This window comes from Camelus ferus, chromosome 13 (assembly GCF_009834535.1).
Source record: "Camelus ferus isolate YT-003-E chromosome 13, BCGSAC_Cfer_1.0, whole genome shotgun sequence".
NCBI lineage: Eukaryota > Metazoa > Chordata > Mammalia > Artiodactyla > Camelidae > Camelus > Camelus ferus.
In genome coordinates this window covers 36,864,370-36,890,362 of record NC_045708.1, presented here as the reverse complement: position 1 = coordinate 36,890,362, position 25,993 = coordinate 36,864,370, and the positions used below count along the sequence as shown (strand labels likewise).

At 46.0% G+C, this 25,993-nt stretch overlaps 2 protein-coding genes across 7 annotated transcripts in view; both read left to right on the top strand.

Moving 5' to 3' along the window:
- EPS15 (epidermal growth factor receptor pathway substrate 15) overlaps positions 1 to 4,083 on the top strand; it is a 123,055-nt gene extending 118,972 nt beyond the window's left edge. For 3 of the 4 annotated variants that reach the window (XM_032494251.1, XM_032494249.1, XM_032494250.1), the window contains one exon: positions 1,663 to 4,083. In XM_032494251.1, coding sequence (XP_032350142.1) covers positions 1,663 to 1,809 — 147 coding nt within the window. In that variant the 3' untranslated portion in view covers positions 1,810 to 4,083. The remainder of the gene's footprint in view (positions 1 to 1,662) is intronic. The other variant, XM_032494252.1, reaches the window with a different exon arrangement.
- Positions 4,084 to 12,718: 8,635 nt separating this feature from the next.
- Positions 12,719 to 25,993, top strand: part of TTC39A (tetratricopeptide repeat domain 39A) — a 48,082-nt gene continuing 34,807 nt past the window's right edge. For 2 of the 3 annotated variants that reach the window (XM_032494255.1, XM_032494253.1), the window contains exon 1: positions 24,122 to 24,601. In XM_032494255.1, the coding sequence (XP_032350146.1) occupies positions 24,249 to 24,601 (353 nt within the window). In that variant the 5' untranslated portion in view covers positions 24,122 to 24,248. Of the gene's footprint in view, positions 12,844 to 24,121; positions 24,602 to 25,993 lie in introns of those variants that run through there. The other variant, XM_032494256.1, reaches the window with a different exon arrangement.

Genomic DNA, 25,993 nt, shown 5'->3' with positions numbered 1-25,993 from the left:
CTAATAATGTTTCATTTTCCTGAATTTTTTTTTTCAGGCAAAATGGCTTCATTATCACTGTCTATTTTATAACAAAGCAGTCGTCTCTACTTAATACTTTAAGCCCTTGAGATAATCTTGGAAATAGAAGATCTAGTGGCCAGGTGACTCTGACCACTGTCTGCCTCATGTTTTCCTCAATGTAGCACTGGGTCTTTGAACCAGTAAATTTATTCCTGCAGCCATTTCTAGTTAGAAAGGAGATAGGCAGGAATCTGCATGCAACTAAGGCAGACAGAATTAGACTGAGCTACCCAGCTTTTGAATCTTTACCCTTAAGTTTCAGTGGTTTCTTTTGAATGTGAAGGAGCAGAATAGGAATCAATATTTTGAATTGGAAAACAGAGTGTCAGAATTATACTGACTTAACTTTTGTTAGGTGGAACTTGAATTGTTTCAAGCAGAGAATCCAGAATTGCTCTTCCTGGTATAATCCTCTTAATATAAAATAACCTTCTGGCAGTTTGTGGCATTTACTATCTTAAATATGATTTCAGTGAGTCAAAACCTGATTGGAATAAGGCTTGAATAATAGCTGAGGCATTTTGCTTATTTCATACTCAGAAATCTCAATATAGTATATATTAAGCAGCTCATAATAAAAATGTCTTTTTATTCATTATGAAAGATTTTTTAACTGTTATAAGTTTCAAAAGCCCTCTGATTACCGAAGGAAAAAGCTAGCATTTTCAAAAAGCTTGACAGTTTCTTTCATTTCATCCTGTTATGGTGCTCTTCTATATGACAGTACTTGAAACTAGGTAGAATTTTTTTTTTTTTTTTTTAGTATCTGCCAAGGTTGCTGTTTTGGGTGGATAAAAATATTTCCTTGACCTAATAATTACCAGCATTAAGGTTTTATTTAGGTTTAGACTGGGTCAAAAAGTTCTCAGTGCTTGTCAAAATCTTTATAATGCATTTAAAAAAAAAAGATTAGATCCACAGCTTGTTTAGTATACCCAGTACTCTTATTTTATGTATAACAAAATTTATGTGTAGCATATTCTTTGCCTCATAGTTTTTCTGTAGCTGATGGGCTAAGATAAAGTAGGAAATCACCAGTGGGATTAAATTGTAAATAATTTATCATGTGAGGATGTTCACTAAAGTTGAAGTAGTAAATGTTTTATATTAAATAAAAAGGCTAGCCCTCTCCTGTTTTTAAATCTCCTACTTTACCATAAGCATTTCTACTTTATTTATTTATTTTTTTATTTTTAGGGGGGAGGTAATTAGGTTTACTTATTTATTTTATTTTTGGAAGAGGTACTGAGGATTGGACCCAGGACCCTGTTATGCTAAGCATGTGTTCTACCACTAGAGCTATACCCTCCCCCCAGCATTTCTACTTCTTAAAAATTATGTTTTAATGTTTAGTTTTATAGATTCTCTGTCTGTAGACTGCATTAATTTTTTAAATTAAATCATATTTTAACAGCAGATTAAACATGTTTTTAGAGAAAAAAATTTTAACAAGTAACAAATAAGACTATTTCCAGAGTCCATTAGGTGAGACAAGTAGTTAAATGTCCTTTTGTAAAAGCTTTTTTTCTTCTTTTCTTTGTGTTTGTCTTATTCATGAATTTGCTCGTTTGTTCCTTCATTTTGTCTTTTAAATGGCAGTATCCCTCTGAAGAAGATATGATCGAATGGGCCAAGAGGGAAAGTGAGAGAGAGGAAGAGCAGAGGCTTGCCCGACTGAACCAGCAAGAGCAGGAAGACTTAGAACTGGCTATTGCACTCAGCAAATCTGAGATATCAGAAGCATGAAGAATTCTGCTGTCCTTTGTCAGCCACACAGTGCTCTCCTTCCTGAGTTCTGAAGCTATTTACAGTGTGTATCAAAACTACCTATGAGCATGGGAATACAAAAGGTTTGAGATTCCTGTAAATGTGACAAAAGTTTTTTCTTTTTAACTCCATTTTAGATTTGTCTTTCTTTTTTCCCCTGTAAAAGCAGTAACCCAGACAGCTTCATCTGGGCCCTTTTCTGGTGTGCACTTAGTGTAAGCTTTTGCCTGCCTGTGCTACTTTCACTTGTAAAGCTAGAGCACCCAAGCTTCTGCCTTCTGGAATAGAGAGAAATTGTTCACCCCCGTGCTACCCTTATTCTGTAGCTACTCTGATGATAGCCAGTGGGTTTCTTAAAGTTGGCAGTATTCTCCCTGATTCGAATGGTTGAGGGCGGGGAAGGGAAAGAACATCTGTTTTTTTTTTATGATAGAGCAAATTGGCTAGTTTAAAGTATATGTTTGCATTTCCTTATAATCAAAACACTGTTCAACTTGTTTTTTATAGACAAGAAAAAATATATTGCATAAATTGACTTCACTATTGAAAAAGGGATGCTTTAGATTGAACCATTATAGCTTCAGACCCAGTCTTTTCCTAAATAAAAACATTAAAGCCTCATGTGTGAAATATATTTTTAAAATTTTTTCTCTGGATTTAAAGAGTTTTAGATAAAAAGATACCTCTCCATAATTTTAAGTGTGAGAGAGTGGAGAAAAATTATCACTTAAAACATACCCATCAATATAAGGTAAGCAAAGGTCTTAACATAGTGGCCATTCTGCCATTGCTATGGCACTGTCCTGTTTTGTTCATGGTAGGTTTATTTTTGTACTTTTGCAGAAGAAACTTTAGCAAGCTAGAACTGGAAGGTACTTTAACTTTTTGTGTATATATATTTTTGTTTTCTTTAATGAAGGCTCAATTACTTGAAATGTAAAAACATTCACTGAATACAAATGAAAAAGTGACATGTGTTAAATCATATTATTGCTTTTTGTCCATCTTTGTGGAGTCAAATAGTTTATTCTCTTCATGTTTTCACCTATAAATACTTGGCAGGCTAGCAAAAAAAAAAATTTTTTTTTTAATTGGAAGAGAAAAGACCTGCCAAATTATCAAAGCTCTTTATGTGTTAAAAGCCTATCTCCTGTAAAACTAACCTAGCAGACAAGCTGAATTTAAAATGGACTATAAAGTAGGCTGTAAATTGTAATCTTAACTTTTTTAACATCAGTTACTGACTTAGAAAATGTATTGAAAACCAAGATAAAGGAAAATGCACCTAAAAACTAATTAAATGTTTCTGTGGTCATGAAGTCAAGGTGGTATTTGATCTGTGTTAATCAGAGTAACTTACTGCCTAGCCTATGAATAAATTCCAAAATAACCAATTCACTTCATCTTGAAATGGTGCTTTTTTCCTCTCCACACACAATTGGACTGCTGTAGTTTGAAACAAACTTAAACCACTTTCTTGCACTGCTAACTTTTTTCTACTTTTATAAATTGAAACATTTCAGCATAAAAGTCATACATATGAAGCAAGGGCTGAATCATAGTCACAAGGCTTTAATTTTGATAAACTAATCTAGTGATAAGGATATACTGCAGAAGCTGATTGAGAAGAGAGTGTTGGGAGTTGTGATAGGTAGTGGGTTTTGGGTTTTTTTCTTCCCCTTAAACTTTAGGAAAAAGGTAAGTTGACTTGAGCAACCTTCTTTTGCACTGGGAAAATGAACAAATGTTTGAAATGGTTTTAAAGTTTTTTTTTTTAAATTGAAAAAACACTCTGGGAAATACTAAATATCTGTAACTTATAGACACCAACTTTTGATGTAATAAGTGTACCCTAATCTTATGTGTGTTTAACTGGATTACATAGATTCTTATCTTTTATTAAAATATGTATACTCAGTGGACCAATATAATATTAAAGTATGTATATATTATATAAATGTATATATATCTAAACCTCCATGCTCACTTGTGTAGGATGATGTCTTAGAGTAATTTGTGATCGTATTTTACATCGTTGACTCTGGCTCTAGAGCCTGTGCCTGAAAAGGATAGATAAGTGTACCTGAGAGCTCAGTAGTACTACTTACAAAGTTTTAACCATCTTCTACACGCTTGTTCAGGTTTATTTGAGTTCTCTTTATGGAATTTTCTCTTATGTTTCAAACTTCTGAATTGTAGCCTGTAATTATGAGAACAATACACTTTAAAGAATAATAAACCCTACTGTCCATACATCCTGTCTGAGATGGAGTTCTGCACGGTTCTGTGATGTCCATGCTGTGTCCGAGGAGGGGTAGGCATACCATCAGCACAGATTGATATGTGTAGAGTGCTTGGGAGAGGACCTGGTATAGAATAAATACTCAGTATGTGTTAATTATTATTTTTAGTTATCATGTCCTGTTTTTGTGAAAGAAAGATAGGAAATGCGTATGCATAGAGACAGTGCCTGAAACATCAGTGGCTTTGCATGTAGTTGTTGAATGAGGATTTGTGTCATGGACTCTAGGAAGGCATCGTGGTGTAAAAAGATGACACAGTACTGGGATTGAATCCCTGGTCTGCCATTTTAGGAAAGACGACTTCAACAAAGTTATTTAGCCTCCCTAAGCCTCATCTTCCTCATCTAATGAACATCATAATACCTAACTCACAGGATTGTTCTGAAGGATTTGCATTTGACAGCTTTTTAATATTGTTTATTTTAAACAAACAAATTCAGCCATGTTATTAATAGTGAAAATAGCTGTTGGTTATTGAATGCAATATACTGAGCACTTTATATATGTTTTCTTGTTTAATCTTCGTAACAGCCCTAAGTAGTACTATTATTACCATCTTTTTTTAGAAATGGGGAAACTGAGGCTCAAAAAAGTTAAAATAATGTGCTTCAGATCACAGCTAATAAGTAGATGAGCCAGGAATTGAACTCTGGTGTCTTTGATTCTAAAACATGATAATGCTTTCCAACTCACTGTGCTTTGTTTCATTTTGTGTGAAAATTTTTGCTTATAGGAAATGCTAGGATTGGTACGTGATAAGTAGTAACAACAAGTAACATGTATTAAGCTCCAAGCAGAATTCTTAGTGCTTTATGTATATTATTTCATTTAATCCTCAAAAAAGTAACCCTGTAATATATAGGTACTATTTTTGTCTCGATTTTACAGAGGAGGTGCCCTAACTAGGCCACAGTTATGTAACCAGTAAGTGACAGAGCTGGACTTTGAACCCAGGAGACTGGCTCTAGTGTTTTGACCACTACTCTCTATTCCTGTTAAAGGTGAGAAGCCGGAGGAGAAATATCACAAATAGAATAATCAGTGTAATCTCTGCCCTTGAGGATTAATGAAATAAACCTACTGCATAGCACATAGTAGCTTATAAAACATTTCCCAATTCATTTCCCTATTTAATCCTTACCAGGATTTAGAACAGTTTCTGATAATGGAAGTACTCAACCATTATTAGTTACTACTATTACCATAAGGGATAAATAAGAATATGGGGGAGATGGTCAACCTTTTTTTTATTAAAGAAATACAAGATTTTAAACCAAGAAACTAGCAAAAATGAAAAAGAATTTATTAGTGCTGGTAGAGCTCTGGAAAGAATACATTAAAAGGCAGACAAAGAGTAGATTTTGGAGAGTTTGCCACACAGGTGAAGAAACAGGGCATTCCAGGCAGAGGCCGTGGCTCTGTGAAGACGGCCGGCTAGGGCACGATACAGTGTGCTAGCAAGCAGCAAGTACTGAGTCCTTCAGCATGACTAGAGTGTCAGTTTGCGGGCAAAAGCGTGAAGTGTTTGTGTTTGTATGAAAGAAAGATCTCATTGGTGGTGATTTGGAGGATTGCTTTAGGAGGAAACGAGGTAAAGCAGGCAAAACAGGCTGTTGAAGTCATTCAGATGAGATGGTAAGGACCTAAAATATGACCGTGGCTGAGGCCTGAGAGAAGGGGACTAATTTAAGAGAATTAACAGGCTTTAGAGTCTGATGAGACATGGGTGGTGAGGGGAAAGGAGGGGTTGCAAACTTCAGCAAGCATCAGGATGGCCTGGAGGGCTTATTAAAGTACAGATTGTGGACCCCATCCACAAAGTTTCTGATTTCATTAGATCTAGAGTGGGACCCAAGAATCTGAATTTCTAGTAAGTTCCCAGATAATGTTAACATTGCTGGCCCAGGGACCTCACTTTGAGAACCACTAGAATAGAGGCTAACCTCCAGGTTTCTCTGTTCTCCTGTGAGTTTTATTAGATGTGCTCACTTAATTTGCAGTGCTGTTGCACCTTGTCATTCTGTATTAGATCTGTAGATTCTGCTTCGTAGTGTAAAACACCTCAAATCTTTCTTGTGGATAGAATTTGTAAAAATAATAATTGCAAGCAAACAGCACTTACTATGTGCCAGTACTATTTGAAGCACTTTAAATATATACATGGTCCCCAGCTTATGATGGTTTGACTTAGGATTTTTTGACTCTATGATGGTGAAAAAGTAATGCACATTCAGTAGAAACTATACCTTGAAATTTGAATTTTGATCTTTTCCCACGCTAGCAACGTGCTGTATGATCCTCTCGTGGTGCTGGGCAGGAGCAGTTGCCACAGCTGCCAGTCAGCTGCACGATCACAAGGGTAAACAACCGATACGCTTAGAACCATTGGCGCCCATACCACCATTCTGCTTTTCACCCTCACTGCAGCATTCAGTAAATTACATGAGATATTCAACACTCTACTATGAAATAGACTTTGTGTTAGATGATTTTGCCCAACTGTAGGCTAATATAAGTGTTCTGAGCATGTTTAAGATAGGCTAAGCGAAGCTCTGATGTTCAGTAGTTTAGGTGAATGAAATGCCTTTTTGACTTGTGGTATTTTGACTTATGATTTAGTTATGGAGATTTAACTCCGTTGTAAGTTGAGTAAGTTCTGTGTACTGATTCATCTTAGTCTCCATAACAATCCTTTAAGTTAGGTACTGTTACTCACCTTTACACATGAGAAAGCTGAGGTGAGAAAAGGTTTAGCAACTTGCCCAAGATCACAGAGCTAACAATGTCAGAGCTAGGATTCAAGCCCAGGCAGTCTAGCTCCAGAATCCATGCTCAGTGGATTGCTTTGCTGAAGAAAACTTACATTAAAATACTTTTGATGCATGGATCAATAGTGTACCTCTTACTGCCAGAAAGCCCTTTATTGTCTGAGTTTTGGAAATGCAGCAAGACAATCATTGTTATTCCATTCACCTTTGCTAAACTGTATTGTGTTCTGGGTACTGTGCTGGGTCAGGGACAGAGAAGACTCATATGAGGACTTTGGCATCAGTGGTGTAGTCGGGAGATAGACATTACCTACAGTTAATTTCACAGCACTGCATACTGAAGATTATGATAGGAGTGCTATATTCTCCCATCACTAGTTAAAGGCATAGGTGGCAACTGTTGAAATTTAAAAATAAACAAAACAAAAACACAGCTTTCACAAGGCCGCATCATTTGATGTCAGGGCTCTGTTGACTGGGAAAGGCTGGCAGACAGTCTCCCAGGAAGCCCCATTTAAGTGACATTCGTTACTTTAGTGAATTCAACCTTGTCCAAGGTCTGACCTTCATGTTTAGAAACCTGATCTTCATAAGTAAAAGAGAAATGGAGCTCCCATTAAGCAAGTTCACAGGGACTGAGGCAGAATCCAAAATGCCAGTTTCCAGTGAAAGTTGCCATAGGGCTTACAGTGCCCACATTTGGTCGAACAAGACTCCTTGCTGGTGCCTGGATGCCTCCTACTTTGAGGCTTCTCACTCTCTGCAGCCAGGGCTGCCTGGCCTCTCTGATGAACACGTTTTTTTAGACTAATATGTTTAATCAGCTTACAGTCTGGTTTGGCTGGTTGGGTAGCTGTGAAGTCTCTTTGGGGTGACTTTGCATATCTTTGCTTTCATCATGTGTATGGACTCTGTATTTAACTCCTCCTAAGGCTGACTTTCCCCAGTTCCTGAGTTCTTAGTGAAACATCTCAGTCCCTGGGCTCTGACTCATTCTTTCACTGATCTTATCATTTATTGAGCCTATATGTGCCAGACTTCTCCCTGACTCATCCTCCTCCAAACTATCAACATGACCTAACAATTCTGCCTTTTAAGTATCTCTCAGATCTGTCCTCTCCATTCCCAGTGCCACTGCCCCAGTTCAGGTCTTCATCATCTCTCATTAGTCTTTTGCCAAAGCCTCCTAATCTCCTTGCCACCAATCTGTTTTTCTCTCTGCTTCCAAACCATCCTCCATGCTGCAGTCAGATTCTTCTAGAATTGAAATCTGCCCCTATCACTCCTGTAATAAAATATGCCTCTGTTCCCATCATATTCAGGTTAAAATCTTAACCTTTCAGGAGGCTTTTCCTTCATAACCTTAATTTCTGATTGGTATTAAATCAGTAATGGCCTGAACATGCAAGCTTGGTTTTTTCCCTCTTTAAACAAAATCTTGAGAAAATGCTTCTTGAAGGAAATAACGTACTTTAATGTGAGTGTAGCATATGGAATCCTTTTGGAATCCTCTCTAACTTGATGTTTTTCAAACAACAGGTTATAATACATTAGTTGAGTTGTGGAATTGATTTAGTAAATCAAGCAGCTTGGGAAAAATGTAAACAGAGTTGCAGAGGCATACCATGGGGATAGTGCAGATTTGGTTCCAGACTACCACGATAAAGCGAGTATCACAATAAAGCAAGTCACAGGATTTTTTTGGCTTCCCAGTACATGTAAGAGTTACGTTTACACTGCTCTGTAGTCTGTTAAGTGTGCAGTAACCTTATGTCTAAGAAAACAGTGTACATACCTTACTTCTAAAACATTGCTAAAAATGCCAAAACAATTATAATAGTATCCATGATCCTTGATCACAGATCACCATAATAAATGTAATAATGAAAAAGTTTTAAATATGTCAAGAATTGCCAAACTGTGACACAAAAACTCAAAGTGAGCAAATGCTGTTTCAAAAAATAGTGCTGAGAGACTTGCTCATCACAGAGTTGCCACAAACCTTTAATTTGTAAAACATGCAGTATCTGCAAAGCACAATGAAATGAGGTATGTCTCTAAAGTAGACGAACCCACACATACCAATAATCAGCTTCAATAGGTACCAATTCATATCTAATCTTATGTTATCCATATTCCTAGCCATGTCCCTCTTGTTATGTTGAAGCAAATTTTATATTTCCTTTGTAAATTTTTCAGTATGTTAAGGATCAGCACTTTAAAAATCATGAAATAGAATTTGTTACTGAATATGTACCAGGTCACAAGATAAAATGTCAAAAATCCACTAATTTTTTAAAACATCTCTTTTCAAGTAAGCAGTGTGGGCCCAAATGTTGTGTGTATCCAGGTTAATAATGTAAAAGATGATCTAATGGAGGGGAAGGTGTGTCTTTGCAGAAAGACCCCACCTATTTTTCTTCCCCGTTCCAATAAGTGTATAGAAAGTGTTCAGCTGCCCAAGACCTGAAGGCTTAGCTTCAGCCTCTCCTTTCTGTTTCCTCTGGAGTCAGAACTTGAAAAGACTAAGTTATTTTATAAAAAGGAAAAGAGACAAGTTACTTATTGACACTTATTGAAGACCTCTGAGCCTGGCACCAAGACTCTGAATATAAATAACCCCATTTAATCTTCACAACACTGTAACAGAAACATGAGGTATAGAGAGATGGCAGTGACTTGGCCAAGACCCCCCAACCTATGAGAGAACAAGCCAGCTTCCAGCCCAGGTGTCTCGGCTCTGAGAGCTGCTCTTCCAGCACACCAGGCTGCCTTTTGCACCCTTGGCATTAAAGGCAGCCCTTTGAGCTTAAGTGTCAACAGAGGTCAAACACAGGCCCTAAGCAAGAACTGAGGTTCTCAAAGAAAACCCTGATGTATCATAGCTTCCTGAGAAGATTCCTGGCAAATGGTAATTTGCTAGCTTTGTGACTTTGGATAAATCTCTTAACCTCTCTGGTCCTCAGTGGGGATAATAGTTACTTCACAGGGTTGTTGTGAGGATAAAAGATGATGGATATAAAGTCTTCATTGCTGTTACGTGGCAGATATTCACTAAGTAAAAGCTGTCATGTCTGTGTTTGAGAAGACAAAGTAATAATGCATTTTAGGAAACATGTCTATGTATGGTTCAATTAATGGGAAAACTTCATCTATCTCGAAATTATATTGATACCAAACATTCCCCGCTGATCCTGGATAAAACTATCACATAGTAGGAGGTACACACAACACACACCGTGTGTCCAGCACTGTTCTCTTTTGTTTGCATTAACTCACTTAGTCCTCACAACAACCCTTGTGATAGGTGGTGTTATCCCCATTTTACAAATGAGAAAACCAAAGCATAGAGAGATTAAGTAACTCACCTAAAGTCATAGCAGCCTATAAGGTGGTGAGGCCCAGATTCTAACCCAGGCAGTCTGGCTCCAGAACAAGGGAAAGAAGAAAACCTGCTCTACCTTTGGGGTTGTGAGATTCAAAATGTGATAAGCTTAAATGATAAGCTTTGGGAAAGTGGTTTGTAAATGCTGTGTGCATTCTAACTGCTTTGTGTGGCAGGCAGTCCAGGGCTGAGGTTAAGATACAGCTCAAGTCAGGCTGCTGGGTTGAGTCCTAACTCTGCCACTTAACTAGCTGTTGTAACCTTGAGCAGGTTGCTTATCTGCTGCCTCACTTTCTCAACTATAAAAATTGGGCTTGTAAAAGGACATACCTGATAGGATTGTTTTGAGAATGGAATGAGTTGATACATGGGAAGGGTTTAGAATAATGCCTAACAAAGTTCTGAACAAATGATGGTGATGAAGATAAAGAAGAAGATGATGATGAAGGTGTCAAAGAAAAAGGAGAACAGGAAACAAGCCTTGAAGTTTAAGAATCCTTGGATTGAATCCTAGTTCCTGATTTGATCTAATTTCTAAACTTCTGACTCAAATATTCTCAAAACAGAGTTGTCTGGATTAGAAGTAGAGTATGTTAAGGCCCTCAGCATAGTGCCTACCACTGAGCAGAAACGATAAATATTAGTTCCTTTTCTCAACATTGAGTAACTCCTATGTGTAACAATGGTGCTGGGCTCTGTGGAAGACACAAATGTGAGACAGTCTGTACCTTCAGATAGAGATCTGAAACTAATATGGTCATTGATAGCTAATACAAGGCTTAGAAAGTGTGTAGTGCTAAGTGCTGTGAGAGAGACAAAAATGTAACCTCTGAAGAGGGAGATGGCCTCCGTTAGGGAGATGTAGGACTGCCAGTAGCAAGTGGTGTTGGCTGTGGTCTTGGAGACTAGGTGGGACTTTAATCTCGCCTGGGATTAGGCTGGGCTCTGGCCCTCTGGGAGACCAGGATTCTGAGGCCCTGTTGTATTCATGCCTGTGAGCCCAGGAGGAAGTTGTCTATCTGCAGTGCCCATTGCTGACAAGCTCTGCAAATCTCTGTGGGCTGAGGGGTTTGGGCCCTCAACCAGAATTTCCAGATCTGGAAGCTTTAGCTTTGTGGTCAGATAGGCAGCATTCTCAGGCCCTTGTTGCTCTGTCAAGACCATGACATGCGTGCTCAGAGAAAAGGGGAAAGGTCACATTTTTTCTGCTGCTTACCAAGGAAAAGTGAGAGAAACTGCCCAGATGATCCTTGAGGCTTCTGCTCTCTGCTTTGCCCAGGCCTCCCACTCCATGCCCCACCCACCTACAGACCCCAGAAAGGGGGAAAGAGGGAAGCCCCAGATAGGTCTAAGATCTGGGTAGGAGTATAAGGCTTGGTCTCAGGGAAGTCAGTCAACCCCTCTGAATCTCAGTTTCATCAATAATGGGGGTAAGTAATTAGATGAAGTTAAATGAGAATTTATGCAAAACACCTGGCTTAGGGCTTGGCACATTAGAATTAGTCACCATTTATTAGACAACAGTTTGTGTTGCACAAGTGCCTGGGATACAGACCCTGCCCCAAAGTTGACAGAAACAGTCCCTAAGCCCCCTGCCCCTGCCCTGTATTCACCCCTATCCTCCCTCCCAAAGAGAAGTCTCCAGGGACCTCTGAATCCATCCTTCACACTGGCCTGGGGTGCTCCTTCTCAAGTACCTCTGCAAGGTGCTTACTGGATCCTTGCCCTTGGTTGAGCCTCCCATGGAAGCCTGCAGGACTGAACTGTCAGAGGCTCATATTGCTCCAGAGCTGATTCTTCTAGTTAGCAATTGTTTAAAATAACAACGCACATGATCTGAAGCAAAACATGGGGTTCCAAAGAAAGTCTGTACTGTAGACAGTTTCATTCTCTGTCCCCCACCTCCCCGCCAGGTGCTGAGAATCACAAGTCTGTGAACAGGGTCATATCCCAGTGCCTTGCCTGGCCAGCAGCCTCCACTCCCAGGCCTAAGCAGCGCCTTCCTATCTTTCCGCTCCCTTGCCTGCCCCTCCTGCTTTGTGCCCTGCACTTGGGGACAGTCCCAAGCCCCTGACCCCATTCAGGTACAGCCCTGGCAAGGCACGTTCTGCACTTAGACAGGCGGGACGGGCCTAAGTGACACCATTGTCCATCGATAATGGTCAGGCTCTATAGTGGGAGTGGAGGGCCTTGAGGTGGGTGGTGTCACTGGCCCTGTGTTGCCTTGGACAAAATCCCTTGTCGTCCTGGGTGGGCTTCAATTTCTCCTTGTGACTAATGCGTGGTCTCGATGGCTCTGGTGGATAGCAGTCTTGTCCTGGGACCCCAGGTCCGCCCCTGGGACACCGACGCCCTTCCAGGCAGGGAGGCTCCCCGCCGCGAAGGGGCGGAGCCACGGGTTCCGCCCCGCCCACCCTATCCAGGTACTGCCGCGGGAGCTGCCGCTACCGCCACCGCCGCCACGAGGGGCCGCCCGCGCCCCCATCCGAGTCCGGCCCGCGTCCATGGCCTTTCTGACCGCCTGGAAGGGGGCGGCCTCCGGGAAAAGCGACCGCAGGTACCAGGCTGGGGCTGGGACGGAGGGGAAGCTGAGGAACAGCCGACGGCAGGGACAGCTGAGGTGGCACAGCTGGAGACAGCAGTCTGCGGGCTGCTGGGTGCGGGATAACGGCCAGAGGGCCCGGGGAGTGGCAGTGCAGCGCTTCTCACCCCTTCCAAGTGTCCCCTGCTCGCGTGTCATAGCCCCCAGCAGGGCTGGGCCTAGGGTTAAAGAGATACGGCCCCATTACCTGGGTCCCAACGGAGGGTGGGCCACCTGTGAAGGCGACTCAGATGAGCTGGACCTTAGGCGGGATGGGAGTCAGGCTTGGGCAGCCACGTCTTTCCTCAGCAGTGCCGCTCACGCTCCTGGTCCCCCCAGGGCTGCATGAGTGGAGACGTGGGCAGCCTGTGTGCCTACATAGGTGAGAGCTGAGAGCTGACAGTGAGCTCCTCCTCCCCCGAGAGGCCGTCCATGACTGGCGGCAGCAGTGTGGAAGGAAATCCTGGGTCCCAGTGCCTGTCCATGGTGAAATTAAGTGCACCACAGCTCCTCCAGTGTGTCAACCCTCTAGGGGTGTCATTGCCTCCAGTATGTCACCTCCAATTCATTTTCTTTACATATTTAAAGCCCACCCTGCTATTCCCTGGAGAAGGGCAATCTAACTGCCCTCCCAGAGCCTCCAACTATGAGCACATCAAACTCGGCAAGCTCCCAACTTCACGTCTTCACCCCGGAACCTGTTCCTCCCCCTGTGTCCCCAACTCAATGAATGGCATAGTCATCCACTCAGTTGCCCAAACCCAGAACCTGGGAGTCATTCTTCTCACCTCCCTCCCTCACCTCCACAGTGGTCTCCAAGTTCTGCTGATTAAAGCTGTTCATTCCTCTTGGACTACTGCAACAGCCCCCGACTTCCCCATTTTGTCCAGTCTCCCCCTTTCCATGCATCTGGTTGTTTCTCAAGCACAAACCAGACCATGTCATTTTTCTGCTTTAAAACTCTTCCATGGCTCTCTATCACCTAGAGGTTAAAGTTGAAGGCTCTTGAGGGGACAGGCTATGACCTGTGTAGGCCTGTTTCCCATCACTCCCTGACCCTCACTCTGGTCCAACAACAACGGCTGGTTTTATAGGGCTCTCACAATTGTGCCAGGCTGCTCAGGACTGCCTCTGCCTGAAATGCCATCCTCCACTACTGATCGTCACCCCGTAAGACTCAATTTTGGGTGACATCTTTGAGAGAGCTTTTCTGACCCCACCCTTGAGTCAGGTTCAGGGGCTTTCAGGGCTCCAGCATGTTTGCTTCCCTCTCATGGCTCTCATTCAGTCTTTCAACAAACATCGTTGAGCACATACCATGTTCCAGGCATCATACTACATGCTATGGATGTGGCATTACTTCAGACTTACAAGTCCTTGCTCTCAGGAGACTATGTTCTAGTGGGAAAGACAGACTAAACAAGTAGGCAAATAAACAAGTAAACACCAGAAACAGTTGCTGTGCAATGCTTAAAATAGAACGATGTGATGGACAGTAAAAGCCATCATGCCCAGAGCATTCCCAGCAGTGAAGGTAGTTCCTATCAAAGCCTGAGGTGTGTCTGAGGCGCAGAAAGATGTGTGAGTGGATGAGGATCACTGCCTGCGGGGATCCAGAGGGCAGGCTGCCCAGAACAGTGCAGTTTGGATTTCATTATGTTGGGAAGCCACTAGAGGGCATTAGGGAGGGTATTTGCCTATTAAAAGATGACCCTGCTACCAAATGAAGACAGGATTTTGCTGACAACAGACCATTTTTAACACTGGGTCATGGTCACCCCTTTCTGTCTCCCTGCTACATACAGCGGGGACAGGATTCATCTGCCCCCATGTCCCCAGAGCCCAGGACAGAATGCTTCAGTTTTGATGAAGACATGACGGACTGATTTCTGAGCAGGGTGGGATCCCTTGGTTGGGTGGTGAGGAGTGGCTGTGTCCACATGGATTTCTGGCCGGGCTGCCCTGCCTGTAAGAACCTGGTTGTGCTCCGTCCTGTAGGCACCCAGGAGCCTTCTGAGTTTCAAATGCGTGCATTTCGCTGATGTCACTTGTGGAGGGAGGCGAGGAGACTGGAAGGGAGCTGGCATGATGATGATCCAGGAGAGATGCTGGGGTGTGGATCAGAGAATGGAGGGAATGGGGGATGGAAGCTAAGAAGTAAGAACCGAGGAGTGGGGAATGACAGGCTGGGGGGCGAGACCCAGAGTCATTAATGTTGGGAAGGAGGTGAGAGACAGTGAAGAGGGCAGAGGAAGGGGACTCTGGCCCCCATGTCCGGCACTGGCCTGTGCAAGGGAATGTCTGTGAGGGCCTGAACGAGTCTTTATACTTCAGCTAGAACTTGCTGGACACAAATACCCAGAGAATTCTGACTTCCAGCTGCCATCACAGAGTCTCACACCTGAGCAACAAACCCGGCCTCCATTCTCTCAGCTCTGGGCCTGTGACTTCTCCACCCTCACCCACCACACTGCCTTGTCTCCCACAGCCTGGCCCGAGGGTGAAGGGCTTCGGAGGGTGCTCAGCGCCTGCTCTGCCACTTACATACTGGCTCACCTGAGCTGTGGGAGCCTCAGTTTACTCAGCTGTGAAATAATAGCTGCTCACTGAGCCATGGGGAGACCTAGTGAAGCAACACTGGTAAAGGACCTAACAGACAGCCACTAGGGCATATCCAGTGATCAATAAACATGAGTGTGCAGTATGAGGTAATCTTCCTTCTAAGTAAGGTATTTGCATTGAATAGAGGGGATTCAGAAAGGTTGGGGAGCCAGTGGTGGGATTCCAGGCACAGGAGTGGCTAGCCAGGAACTGTCATGAGAAGGAAATCACACCCGAGCATCTTAAGATGGGGAAGGCCACCTACTCAGCCTACAAACATGGTCCCTTCCCAGACATACCAGTAACCTCCACTCATGGCTACTTCCTGTAGGAGACAGCACCAGGAACAGAGGAGGAAGTGCAGGCAGGCAGAATGCTTCTGAGGGAGTAATTCAGTGGCAGAGCTGCTGTGGGAGGGAGGGGCTGCCCCAAGAACAGAGGGATCCAGCTGAAGAGGCTAGGGACCTGCTGGGGTTGCTGTCAACAGGGTTCCTGCTCTTGGTTTGAGCCTGAGCTCAAAGAGCTCTCAGATGCCTCCGGGTAGGGAGTTTTGAATTTGGCAATTGGAATCCTTGGGCTGCTATGGGGTCCCTTCCTTGGGCCTGGATCTAGACTCAAAGCTAGTGCTGAGTTTTCACCTCTGTGATTCTCAGATCCTGTCGGTTGAGGCATCTGTGATCGCCAGACTCGCGATTTAAAATTCCAAGTTTCTACAGTGCTGAAGCTATGACCCCAGGATTCCAATTTACACCCTGTTGCTGAGGGCAGCTGCACAGGGTGGAGAGGGCTCTGGTGTGGGAAGCACATCCCCAATCCCTGGTGAGGACACCACAGAAAATCTCCAAGTAACCTTTGTCCCCATTGATTAGTTTTGCAGGGATTCTGATTCGGGACATTTTTGGTCCCTTTCTTGAGGTCAATGGGAAATAGAGTATTTAGGCTGCAATTTCAGATTGCTGCCTGCCACATTTCCTGAAATATCTTCAAATCTCTGGCTCTAGTTACTTGAGTTGCTTGTATCCTTCCTCTGAAAATTTCTGCTTCTCAGCTCACCTTCTGACTGCGGTCAGCTCCATTCTCTCCTAATGAGCACCATTCTCAGCTTACCTACTGCTCCCCTCAGTGTAAGGCACGGCTGCCAGCAGCTCCCAAGCTCACGTCCTGGGACAGTAAGAGAAAGCAGTGAAAAAGTTCTCTGGAGCCACATAGGTTGCTTTTGAATCCTGACTCTGGGACTTTCCAGCAGTGTGACCTTGGACAGGTTATTTAACCTCTCTGTGCCTCAGTTTCCTTATCTGTAAAGTGAGGGTAATGGTAGGACTTGCCTCACAGGATTGTTGTAAGAATGGCATGAATTAGTTTATGTAAAGCACAGAGAACTGTCCTTGTCGCATAGTCAGTGCTATACCCAGCAGTGTTACTGATTATCATGATCAGTCTCCCCAGGCCAGGAGAGGAAGGGGCTTCTCCATCAGCTCCAGTCTGATAAAGCTCTGGGAAATATTCTGATTGGCCCTTCCTTAACCAATTACTGTGTCCTGAGAGGTGGGACCAGGAAGAGGATGCACCTCCCATTCAGTCCATGGGGCTGGGGAGGACAGAAGAAAGTTCTTTAAAAATAAGCGTGTATTTGTTGGGGGGTGGGGGGTGTAGCATATATGTGGTTACATAGCAGACCTTAAAATAAAGCCATAGCTTCATGCATTATGATTTCCTTGGAGCACCCCTGTATCTGTCTCAGTCTTCCAGCTGTTGTCGACACCTAGGGAGTTGGGAACTAGTCCCTTGTCAACCCTTCTCGAGGCCTGTGCCACCCACCACCCTCCTGCGATGGTGGCTTCCCCATTCTCTCATGGAGGCTGTGGGAGGCACACCTATCGTTATCTGTCATCCTGTATATTTCACAGAGATGGGCTCTTCACTTTATCACCACCCCATCCCTGGGGTGGGATAGACCCTTCCCATAACTCGCCACCACTTGACTACGACCAGGCTATAAATTTTAAGAGCACCTTAGGAAGCAAGGAATGAGCAACAGCGTTATGATCCCTGGGCCTCCTCTCCAAGTCCCTTAGCCATCCTGGAAGGAGCCTTCCTGCAAAACCTCCACTTCTGTATGTCTTCCAGCATCTTCTTTCCCAGGAGAGAGGAGGAAATGTCTGGCTTATCCCAGGACAACCAAGCCCTTCTTTCCTTTTCCAAGATCAGCCCTTTCCCAGTTGAACAGCAGTGCAGAAACCTACTGCTCTAGGTAAAATCCTTCCCCCAGCCTACTAACTGGCTGGTTATAGTGTTACTCCAAAAGATAAAGACCTTGGTTCTTGTCATACCCGAAAGAAAAGTTTGCAGCTGGGAGATGGTGCATCGTGTGGCGAAAGATTTTAAAAGATTTATTTAAAAGGAAAGAAAAATATAGCCCCAAGGAATGCAGGCAGGCTGATCCAAAGGGAGGAAAGCAGTGGCTTTTGTCTCCCCTTCTCTTATACCCTCACTTAGAGGTGGTCTTTTGATTGATTGATGGCTTTTGTCCCTGGAATACTTAGTCATGTTTGGGCCCTTTGGGCATGTCCTTACCCAAGGTGTATACAGGAAAAACCCGTGGGGGTGGGGGGTGGGGGCAAGAACCTAAACCGCAATGTTAATTATAATACAATGAACATTGTTAGTGCTGGTCAAGTCCTTTCAGGGTTTTAACCAGTTTCTTGCTGGCTCTCATTTAGAAGAAATACAGTCTCTATGCTGGAGGCGGGCATAATGCCATCTTCCGGACCATCCTCCCTCTCTTCCACCTATCTTCCCGGTGCCCCCGCTTGTCTAATTACCTAACAATAGTATAACCAGGACGATTACATTAGGACTTATGACATCAGGCACCTGTCCAGGTAGACCTGGGCCAGGTCTATTCCTTTCAACTCCCTTTTCCCCCATGGGATGAAGTCTGTCCCTGCTTGTTCCCTCCCATAGTCTCAGGTGTCCCCCTTACTCCCTGGCAGAGTTGGCCCTGGCAAGTACCCACACCCTGCAAAAATTCGTCTTCAGCTGAGAAACACTCTCCCTCAAATAGAGCATCTAAGTGTCAGATTAAAGTGACTATGTTGTCTTTCCAAGAAAATGGATGTGTGGGGACTTCCCTTACACCTAGGCAACTGAAGGGCACACCCAAGCACTGTCCTGTGCACAGGCAAAGAGGGATGGTGGCTGCCTAGGCTCAGTGCACAGCACTGCACTCAAATTGGCACCCTTCTCCTCCTTCACTCACCACTGCTCCCTCCAGCTCCCGCTTCTCTTCCCAGACACCCTCTGAACTCGGCCCCTAACTCTAGAACACCCCATCCCCTGCCACTCTGCTGCCTCAGTGGTCGTCACCTTCAGTGCACCACAACTCTGACCAGGGAGGGTCTTGCTGTCTCCAGTTCTAATAGATGCAGAAACTGAGGCCTCCTCATACTTTCTCAAATGCATAGACATTGGGGTTTTCTTTTTAGTACTAGACTATAATTCTATATTCTGCTTTCTTCACATTTTCCTACCTTTTCAAAAACTCATTCATGCAACAAACATTTATTGAGCACCTACTGTGTGCTAGGCACTGTTCTGGGCACCAGAAATACATTAGAGAACAAAGCCAAACAAACAAACAAACAAACAAACAAACCTCTTCCCTTGTGAAGCATAGAATTTAATAGGGAGAGACAGACTGAATGAATAAACAAAATATACAGGATGTCAGATAACAAGTGCTATGGAAAAATAATGCAGGGCGAAGGAACTGGGAGTATTATGGCAAGGGTTTTATTTTAAGTAAAATGGTCAGGGAAGGCCTCAGGGAGAAGGTGACATCTGAGCTGAGACCTGAAGGAGGTGAGGGAGGGAAGAGCATTGCAGGCACTGGGAACAGCAAGTGCAAAGGGCCCAAGGTGGAAGCGTGCCTGGCACATTTAGAGGAGAGCAAGGAGGCCAGTGTAGCTGAATAAGAGAGTAACGGGAGATGATATCAGACAGACAGATGGGGGCACAGGCCATTCAGGGCCTCATGGCTACGTGAAGACTTCAACTTGTGCGCTAAGCAACATGGGGAGCCTTGCAGGGTTTTGAACAGAAGAGTGACATGATCTAATCAAGTGGGCCTGGTGCTGAGGGAAGAGGAGACAATAGGGGGACAAGGGTAGGAGCAGAGAAACCAGTCAGAAGACAATGTAGTAATCCAGGCAAATAAATTCTCTATAAACACAATTTAAACATCTGCATAACAGTTCACTCTACAAATTCACTACAATTCATTGAACTAATTCCTTATCAATGGGCATTTAGGTTATTTCCAGCTGTATATTTTAGAAAACACTATGATGAACATCCTTATGTCATAACTGATTGTGTCTGTGTCTGTGATTACTTCTTCAGACGCATTTGTTGCCCAGGTGTTACTGGATCATCTTTCTAAAGCTTTCAGCCCATAATTCCAGTTACCCTTCAGAAAGATGGTGCCACTTTCTACTCCCACTGGCAGTGAGTGAAGTAGCACGTTTGCCCTGAGGACATGTAGTAGGTGTCCAGTGGGTGCTGCTCTGTCCTTGTGGTCCTGGCCAGGTCTGGGTGCCCATCATAGGGGAAATCCTTCTCCGGACAACCCTGCATGGTTCCAAAGCTCTTTTGGGTCTATTAGCTTATTTAATGCTCATGACAATCCTGTTATCCCTGCTTTATGAGTGAGGAAACTAAAGCTCAAAGAATAATGGTAAGGCCCCATTCCAAGTGCTTTATGTATGTGTGTGTGTGTAAAATCTCATTTAATCCTTGCAACAACCTAGTGAGGTTGGTGTCATCAGCATCCCTATTTCAGAGATGAAGTCACTGGTCCAGAGTGTCAGAACCAGGGTATAAGCCCTGGCTTGCAAACCTGCTCTCTGAACCACTCCCTGCCCTGCCTCAAGGTAGTAGGGTGACTTGCTTGGGCTGTGGGGCCAGGAGTCCAGCCAGATCTTCCTGGCTCTGCAGCCCAAATTCTAACCTCTGACAGGATAGCTAGCATTCAATGCCAGAAACCCCTCATCTGCATTCTGCATCTTCAAAATTATTCTTGGTCCCCTGTGCCTGACTGGGGCTCCTTCTTTAGACCCACCCACCCTTGGCAGCTCCTGGAGACCAGACTTTAGTAAAAGAGCTCAGATCCCACAATTGAGAACATCAGAGCAGGGAGGGCCCTTGACCTCCTGATCCAATCTTCTCTCCCCCTTATATTTGGTGGGAAGAGAGAAACTAAGGGCCAGAGTGGGGCAGCAACTTGCCCAAGGTTACACAGCTAGTGGAGGCCAGAGTCCATGGGGAGGAAGGGGGCCAGCCCAAGAACCAGGCCTCTTCAGGGAAAACTGAAGAACTGTGGCTGCCACAGCCCTCTTCCAGGGCCCTTTGTGGATCCTGTTTACTTGTGAATTATTAACGAACCCAAGCCTGTAACCTGCTAGGTGGGGCTCACTCCCTTTAAGAAAACCTGCATTCTAGTCCCTAGCTCAGCTGGGCTGAGAGGGCTCTAGAGTCCGAGGGGGGCAGTTCTGGGCTGTGGAGACAGTGGAGGTGGGGGTGCTTCATGCCAGGGAAAGGCCTGGGTGAAGACATTGAGAAAGGGGCTGAGAATAAATACGGAAGGGGACACAGGGTCACCCATGTAATGCTCAGTAAGCCTACCAGCCTCCCTGAGAGGTCGGCACTATTGTCCCAGGACTACAGAGATTCAGAGGGGCAGGGGCAGAGCTGACTTCACAGCTTAAGCTCTTTCTACAGTGGCATCACTTTTCACATGCTCACTGCCTATTTCTGTGACCTCCCCCCCACCATTTCCATACATTTTTTGTACAGGATAGAGAGTTGAAACCTGGTTTAAGATATGGCTACACCTGAGTCCAAGTCACACTTGGTCCAAGCCTTGGTTTTCTTGTTGTAGGATGGGAGATAAAGCTACAATGGAGCTTTCTGGAGCATTCCGAGGTGGTTTCACTAAACAAATACTTATTGAAGTCCTTCTTAAACTGAGAGATGGTATTGGCAAAACCAGTCTATGGAGGTCCCCAGCGCCTCTGAGAAGTGCAGTGAGCCCAGTGGCTTGTTCTGAAAGGTTGAAGAGAAAATGAGAGAGGAAAGCAGGCCTGGAATCTCCCAGGTACAAAGCACCAGGAAACAGGTCCCGGGCAAGGGAGGGAAGAACTGGGGATGCTCTCTTGGTCCCCAGGGCTTGGCTGTCAGCTTGAGGTGGGAATGCGCAGGAGACCTGAGCAGGGTCAACTGGATTGGGAGGCAGAAATAATGGTGATTCACAGGCTCCCCAGGGTTGGGGCTGGGCTGGAGCTCCTGGAGGCTGGGAACTGCCCAGGTGGAACCCTCCTGTGGGGCGTGCCACTCTGATGCTCTGATTCACCAGATGAGTGGTTCCATCATCCCTGCCACTGTTGTGGTGTGGGCAGAGATCCAGCTCTGAAGGCAGAGCTGAGCCTCAGTTTTCATCTATAAAAGGGGGAGAATAATAGCATCTACCTTAGCACCACCAGCACCATCATCAGAGCACTTACAAAGTACTGTGCTACACGCCAGGCACTATCCTGGGCATTTTACACATACGAACTCTTAATCCTCACAATGACCCTTTGAAGCAGGCAGTATTTCCCTTTTACTGATGAGGAAACTGAGGCTCAGAGAGGTGGCTCAAAGTGTGCATTAAGTGAGCTAATCCATATTATACACTTATATGTGTAATGGGTGTATAATGGCACATAATAAGCCTTTGATGAATGTCAGTCATTATTATAATCACTACCTCGGAGGAAAATGGTAAAGGGCTAGGCCCAGTGTTAATGTTTGGTGATTAGTCAGGCACTGACACAGAGGTGTCTGACCAGGCCCTGCCCTGTAGAGGCTCCCAGTCTGATGCAGAGACAGTCACATACAAACCTCACTCCATCCCCACCAAACACTGCGAGTGTTAGCCCAGGGTGATTAGGGGAAGTTAGAGCAGGATGTGCCCAGGAAGCCCCTGACCCAGCCAGGGAGAAAGGACTTCCTGGAAAAGGCAGCATCTGACCTGAAACTTTCAGGGCAAGTAGGAGCTTTGGCACATGGCAGGTTTTTAATAAATGTTGGTTGAATACAGTAAAGATCTACCTTAAAGCTAATGTAGAATAAAGCTTCTGAACCCCTCACTCACCTGGCCCCTCCCAAGGCTCTGGGAGGACCCTGGCAATTTTGTATCAGTAAATGTGTATTCTTTATTAAGAAGCCTTTCAATCGTAAGGTTTTGGATCACCATCTTGTTAAATGAATGAATAATATGTGACAAGGGAAGAAGGTGTGAACCAGGCAGAGGGAACAGCATATGCAAATACCTAGAGACCTGCAAGTGTATGGCATGTGATAACAACCCCCCTCCCCCCAGCCTCATCACCCAGGCTCCTCTTTATACACATTGCTGCTCTTCTTTGCAGCTTCACAAACTCCAGCTGTCATCAGTGTGCCTTTGTCCACCTCCATGCTTTTTCATCCATGTACCCATGGGAGAGGTGTATCTGTTACACCTCTCCCATGACTTCATTGTGTATAAATAATATAAACTTCAAGGCTCAACTCAGTGCCCACCTTCTCCAGGAAGCCCCCAGACTCCTCCAGCCTATATGGCACTCTCCCTTACCTGGACTCCTGTAGATGATGGTAGATGTTATCACAGCCTGCTCCTTGTAGTTAATTATGTTCTCTGTGTCTATGTCAGAATCCCAGAGGTGGGATGACCCTTGCAAGTGAGCATCTGGCCTCTGCTCACATATGGACAGAGTAAGAACTCATCACCTTTCCAGGCATCTGTTTAGATTTAGACAGTAATTCCCTAAACCTCTCCCTTTTGCCATCAGGCCCAATCTGCCTGGTTCTCCCAGGACCTAGTCCAAGCCCTCTTTACATCATGGCTGCTTCCACAGGCTCCTCCTGTTTCCTCCTCTGACATGCTGGAGCTCAGCGCTGATCCAGGGGCGCTGGAGTCCCTCCTCCTTCTATCCCCTGCCTTTGTTAAGGGACAGCTCTAATGGCAGCCATGTGCTCTGATGAGTCATGGTTAAGAGCATCTGGGGCCTGGAGGTGGTAGCTGGTTAACTCCTCATGGGCCACTGGCTCTTTCTGCCAGCAGACCAGGTCGGCTTCAACCCTGTTCCTAGACACATGCCTTAGGGGCTGGGCACACAGTAGGCCTCTGAGGAGTGTTATGGGTAACCCCACATAGACCCTAGGGATTCAGAGCAGAGGGGATCAAGAGGGGTAAGAGTGCGCACTTTGGAGTTAGGAGGGTTGAGTTCCAATCACAACTTGCCTGCCATTTACTGGGTGAGTGGCCTTGAGCAAGTCACATGAACTCTGTGCCCCGGTTTTCCCATCTGTAAAATGGCAGTTATAGGGATTATCTGAGGAGGGAAGTGTGAACTGCTGGCTGGCAGTTGAGTGCTGAACTCAGAACTACTTTCTGCCTTCTGGTCTCCTGCAAACACAGTCAAGCTGTGGGCAAGTGGGTGGGATTAAAATCCAAACCTGACTCTGGAGGCCATATCTGTCTCTGCTTGAATGCCCTCCACCAATGCAGTAGGACGATGAAGGCTTCGGGTGGGGGACGCTGCAGTAGGGCGGTGGGGGGGAGGCCGGGAGGTGGACCTCCGGTCTCGGAGAACTTTCTGGGCTCAGATTGGTGGGGCTGCGTGAGGAAGGAGCGAGCTCCCGCTCCCCTCCCGGGGGCTGCGCGCAGCGGGGTCTCCGGCATGGGCCGCACAGACCTTGGGCGCCGGGGGCTCTTACCTGTCGGGGCGGGGGCGCCTTCCGCCAGCCGGCCGACCGCAGGCAGACCCCACCGCTCGCTGCTGGGCCAGCGTCTGCGGTCGGCCTGGCCCCACTGCGCGGGAGGGCAGACCGAGGCCCGGCCCGGCCCGGCCCCGCCGCCTTCCCCGCCCCTGGCGCGCCCCTCCCCGGCCGCCGCGTCCGCGGCTCGGCCGCACAGCACCCGCTCGGGATTCCGGCGGCAGCACCTGGGCCGCGGCTGGCGTCCGGCGGGGGCACACCGCCCGCCCGCCTCGGCGATGACCACTGCCGGCGCCCCGGGCTCCCCACCCGCAGGGTAAGTGCGCGCTGGGGCGGCCCCCGGGGGTGCGGGTCGGGCTGGGCCGGGGGAGGGGGGCGGTGCCGGGCCGGGCCAGGCCTCCCTCGCGGCCCGCACTGCGGCTTGCCGCCCCTGCCGGCCGGCCGGCACCGCGCCCCCCGCCCCGCCTCCGGGTGCCGCCGCTGCCGCGGAGCGGGGAAGGGGCTGCGCGGGCGCAGTGGAGGCGCTGGGGACCCTGGGTCAGCCTCTCTTCTCTGGGTCTCAACTTTCTCTTGAAGCTGTGGCCACAGCCACGTCAGAGCCGCCTTTGTCCTTCGTGGCATTTACACCTGTAGGTGGTTCTTACAATCACCGTTACAGGTGAGGAAACTGAGGCATAGCTCTTAAGTGACTTGTCTTAGGTCTCCCAGGAGGTGAGAGGTCGGCCTAGGATTTGAACCCAGCTTTGTCTGATGCCAGACACTACTTCATCTTCAGGGTTATTTGGAGGAGTTTAAAGGCTAAGGTAGGAACCGCCCAGGCCCACTGGGCACAGCAGGAGCCAGGGGGCTCCTGTTGCCACTTTCAGCATGGCACTCCTGCCCATCCCCACCCCACTGAGGAACCCTGCAGGACTCCTCCACTGCCCCTGTAGCAGTGACAGCTGATAACTTCTGGGAGATCTGGAGCAACACTTGCCATTCCTGGGCCTCAGAGGGTAGGGGCTGGGAGCCCCGCTGTTGGAAGAAGGGACTGCTGGGAGGTTGCTGGGTGGAGATCCTGCCCAGGTGAGCTGGGAGGGGCGCCCGTTCTGCCCAGAACCTCACCACCAGGGACAATATTTGCCAAGGGCCACAGAGCTAACACAAGAACAGGGAAATGACAAGGCTGGTGCCAGCTGTCAGCTGGAGGCCTCCACAGGGCCTGTGTGTGTCCCAGGCTAAGGGCTTAGAAGTTGGGTGGCTGGGGGACACCCTGGCTTGGGGGAGGGTTGCTTGGTGAGTCTTATCTTGACCATTTTTGTTGTATGACTTTGGCCAAGTCTTGTATCTTCCCTAGACTTCTGGTCCCTCTTTTGGAAAATACAGAGAGGCTGGGCTGGCTGTTCCCTTCCTTCTCTGGATTGGTCTTTGTAAATCTGGAAGCTGGTTAAGTCCCTTCTGTCCAACCTTGAGCACTACTCCACTGGGCCGAGAAAAATGGTTTTCAGGAGAGAAGACAGGCACGGAGCAGGGCACCTATGAAAGAATCCTGAACTTGTAGGCTAGAAGCTGCATTCATCCCTCTTCTTTATACACTCACATCCCTGTCTGAGTCCCTTCTACAACCCCGGGGCTTCTCTGGCCTCTCTTTTGGACTCTGGGGCAGTGAGCTTGCCCATCTAGCACTGGTGAGTCTTCCTTGTACTAAACCATACCTGTCACCTGTGTG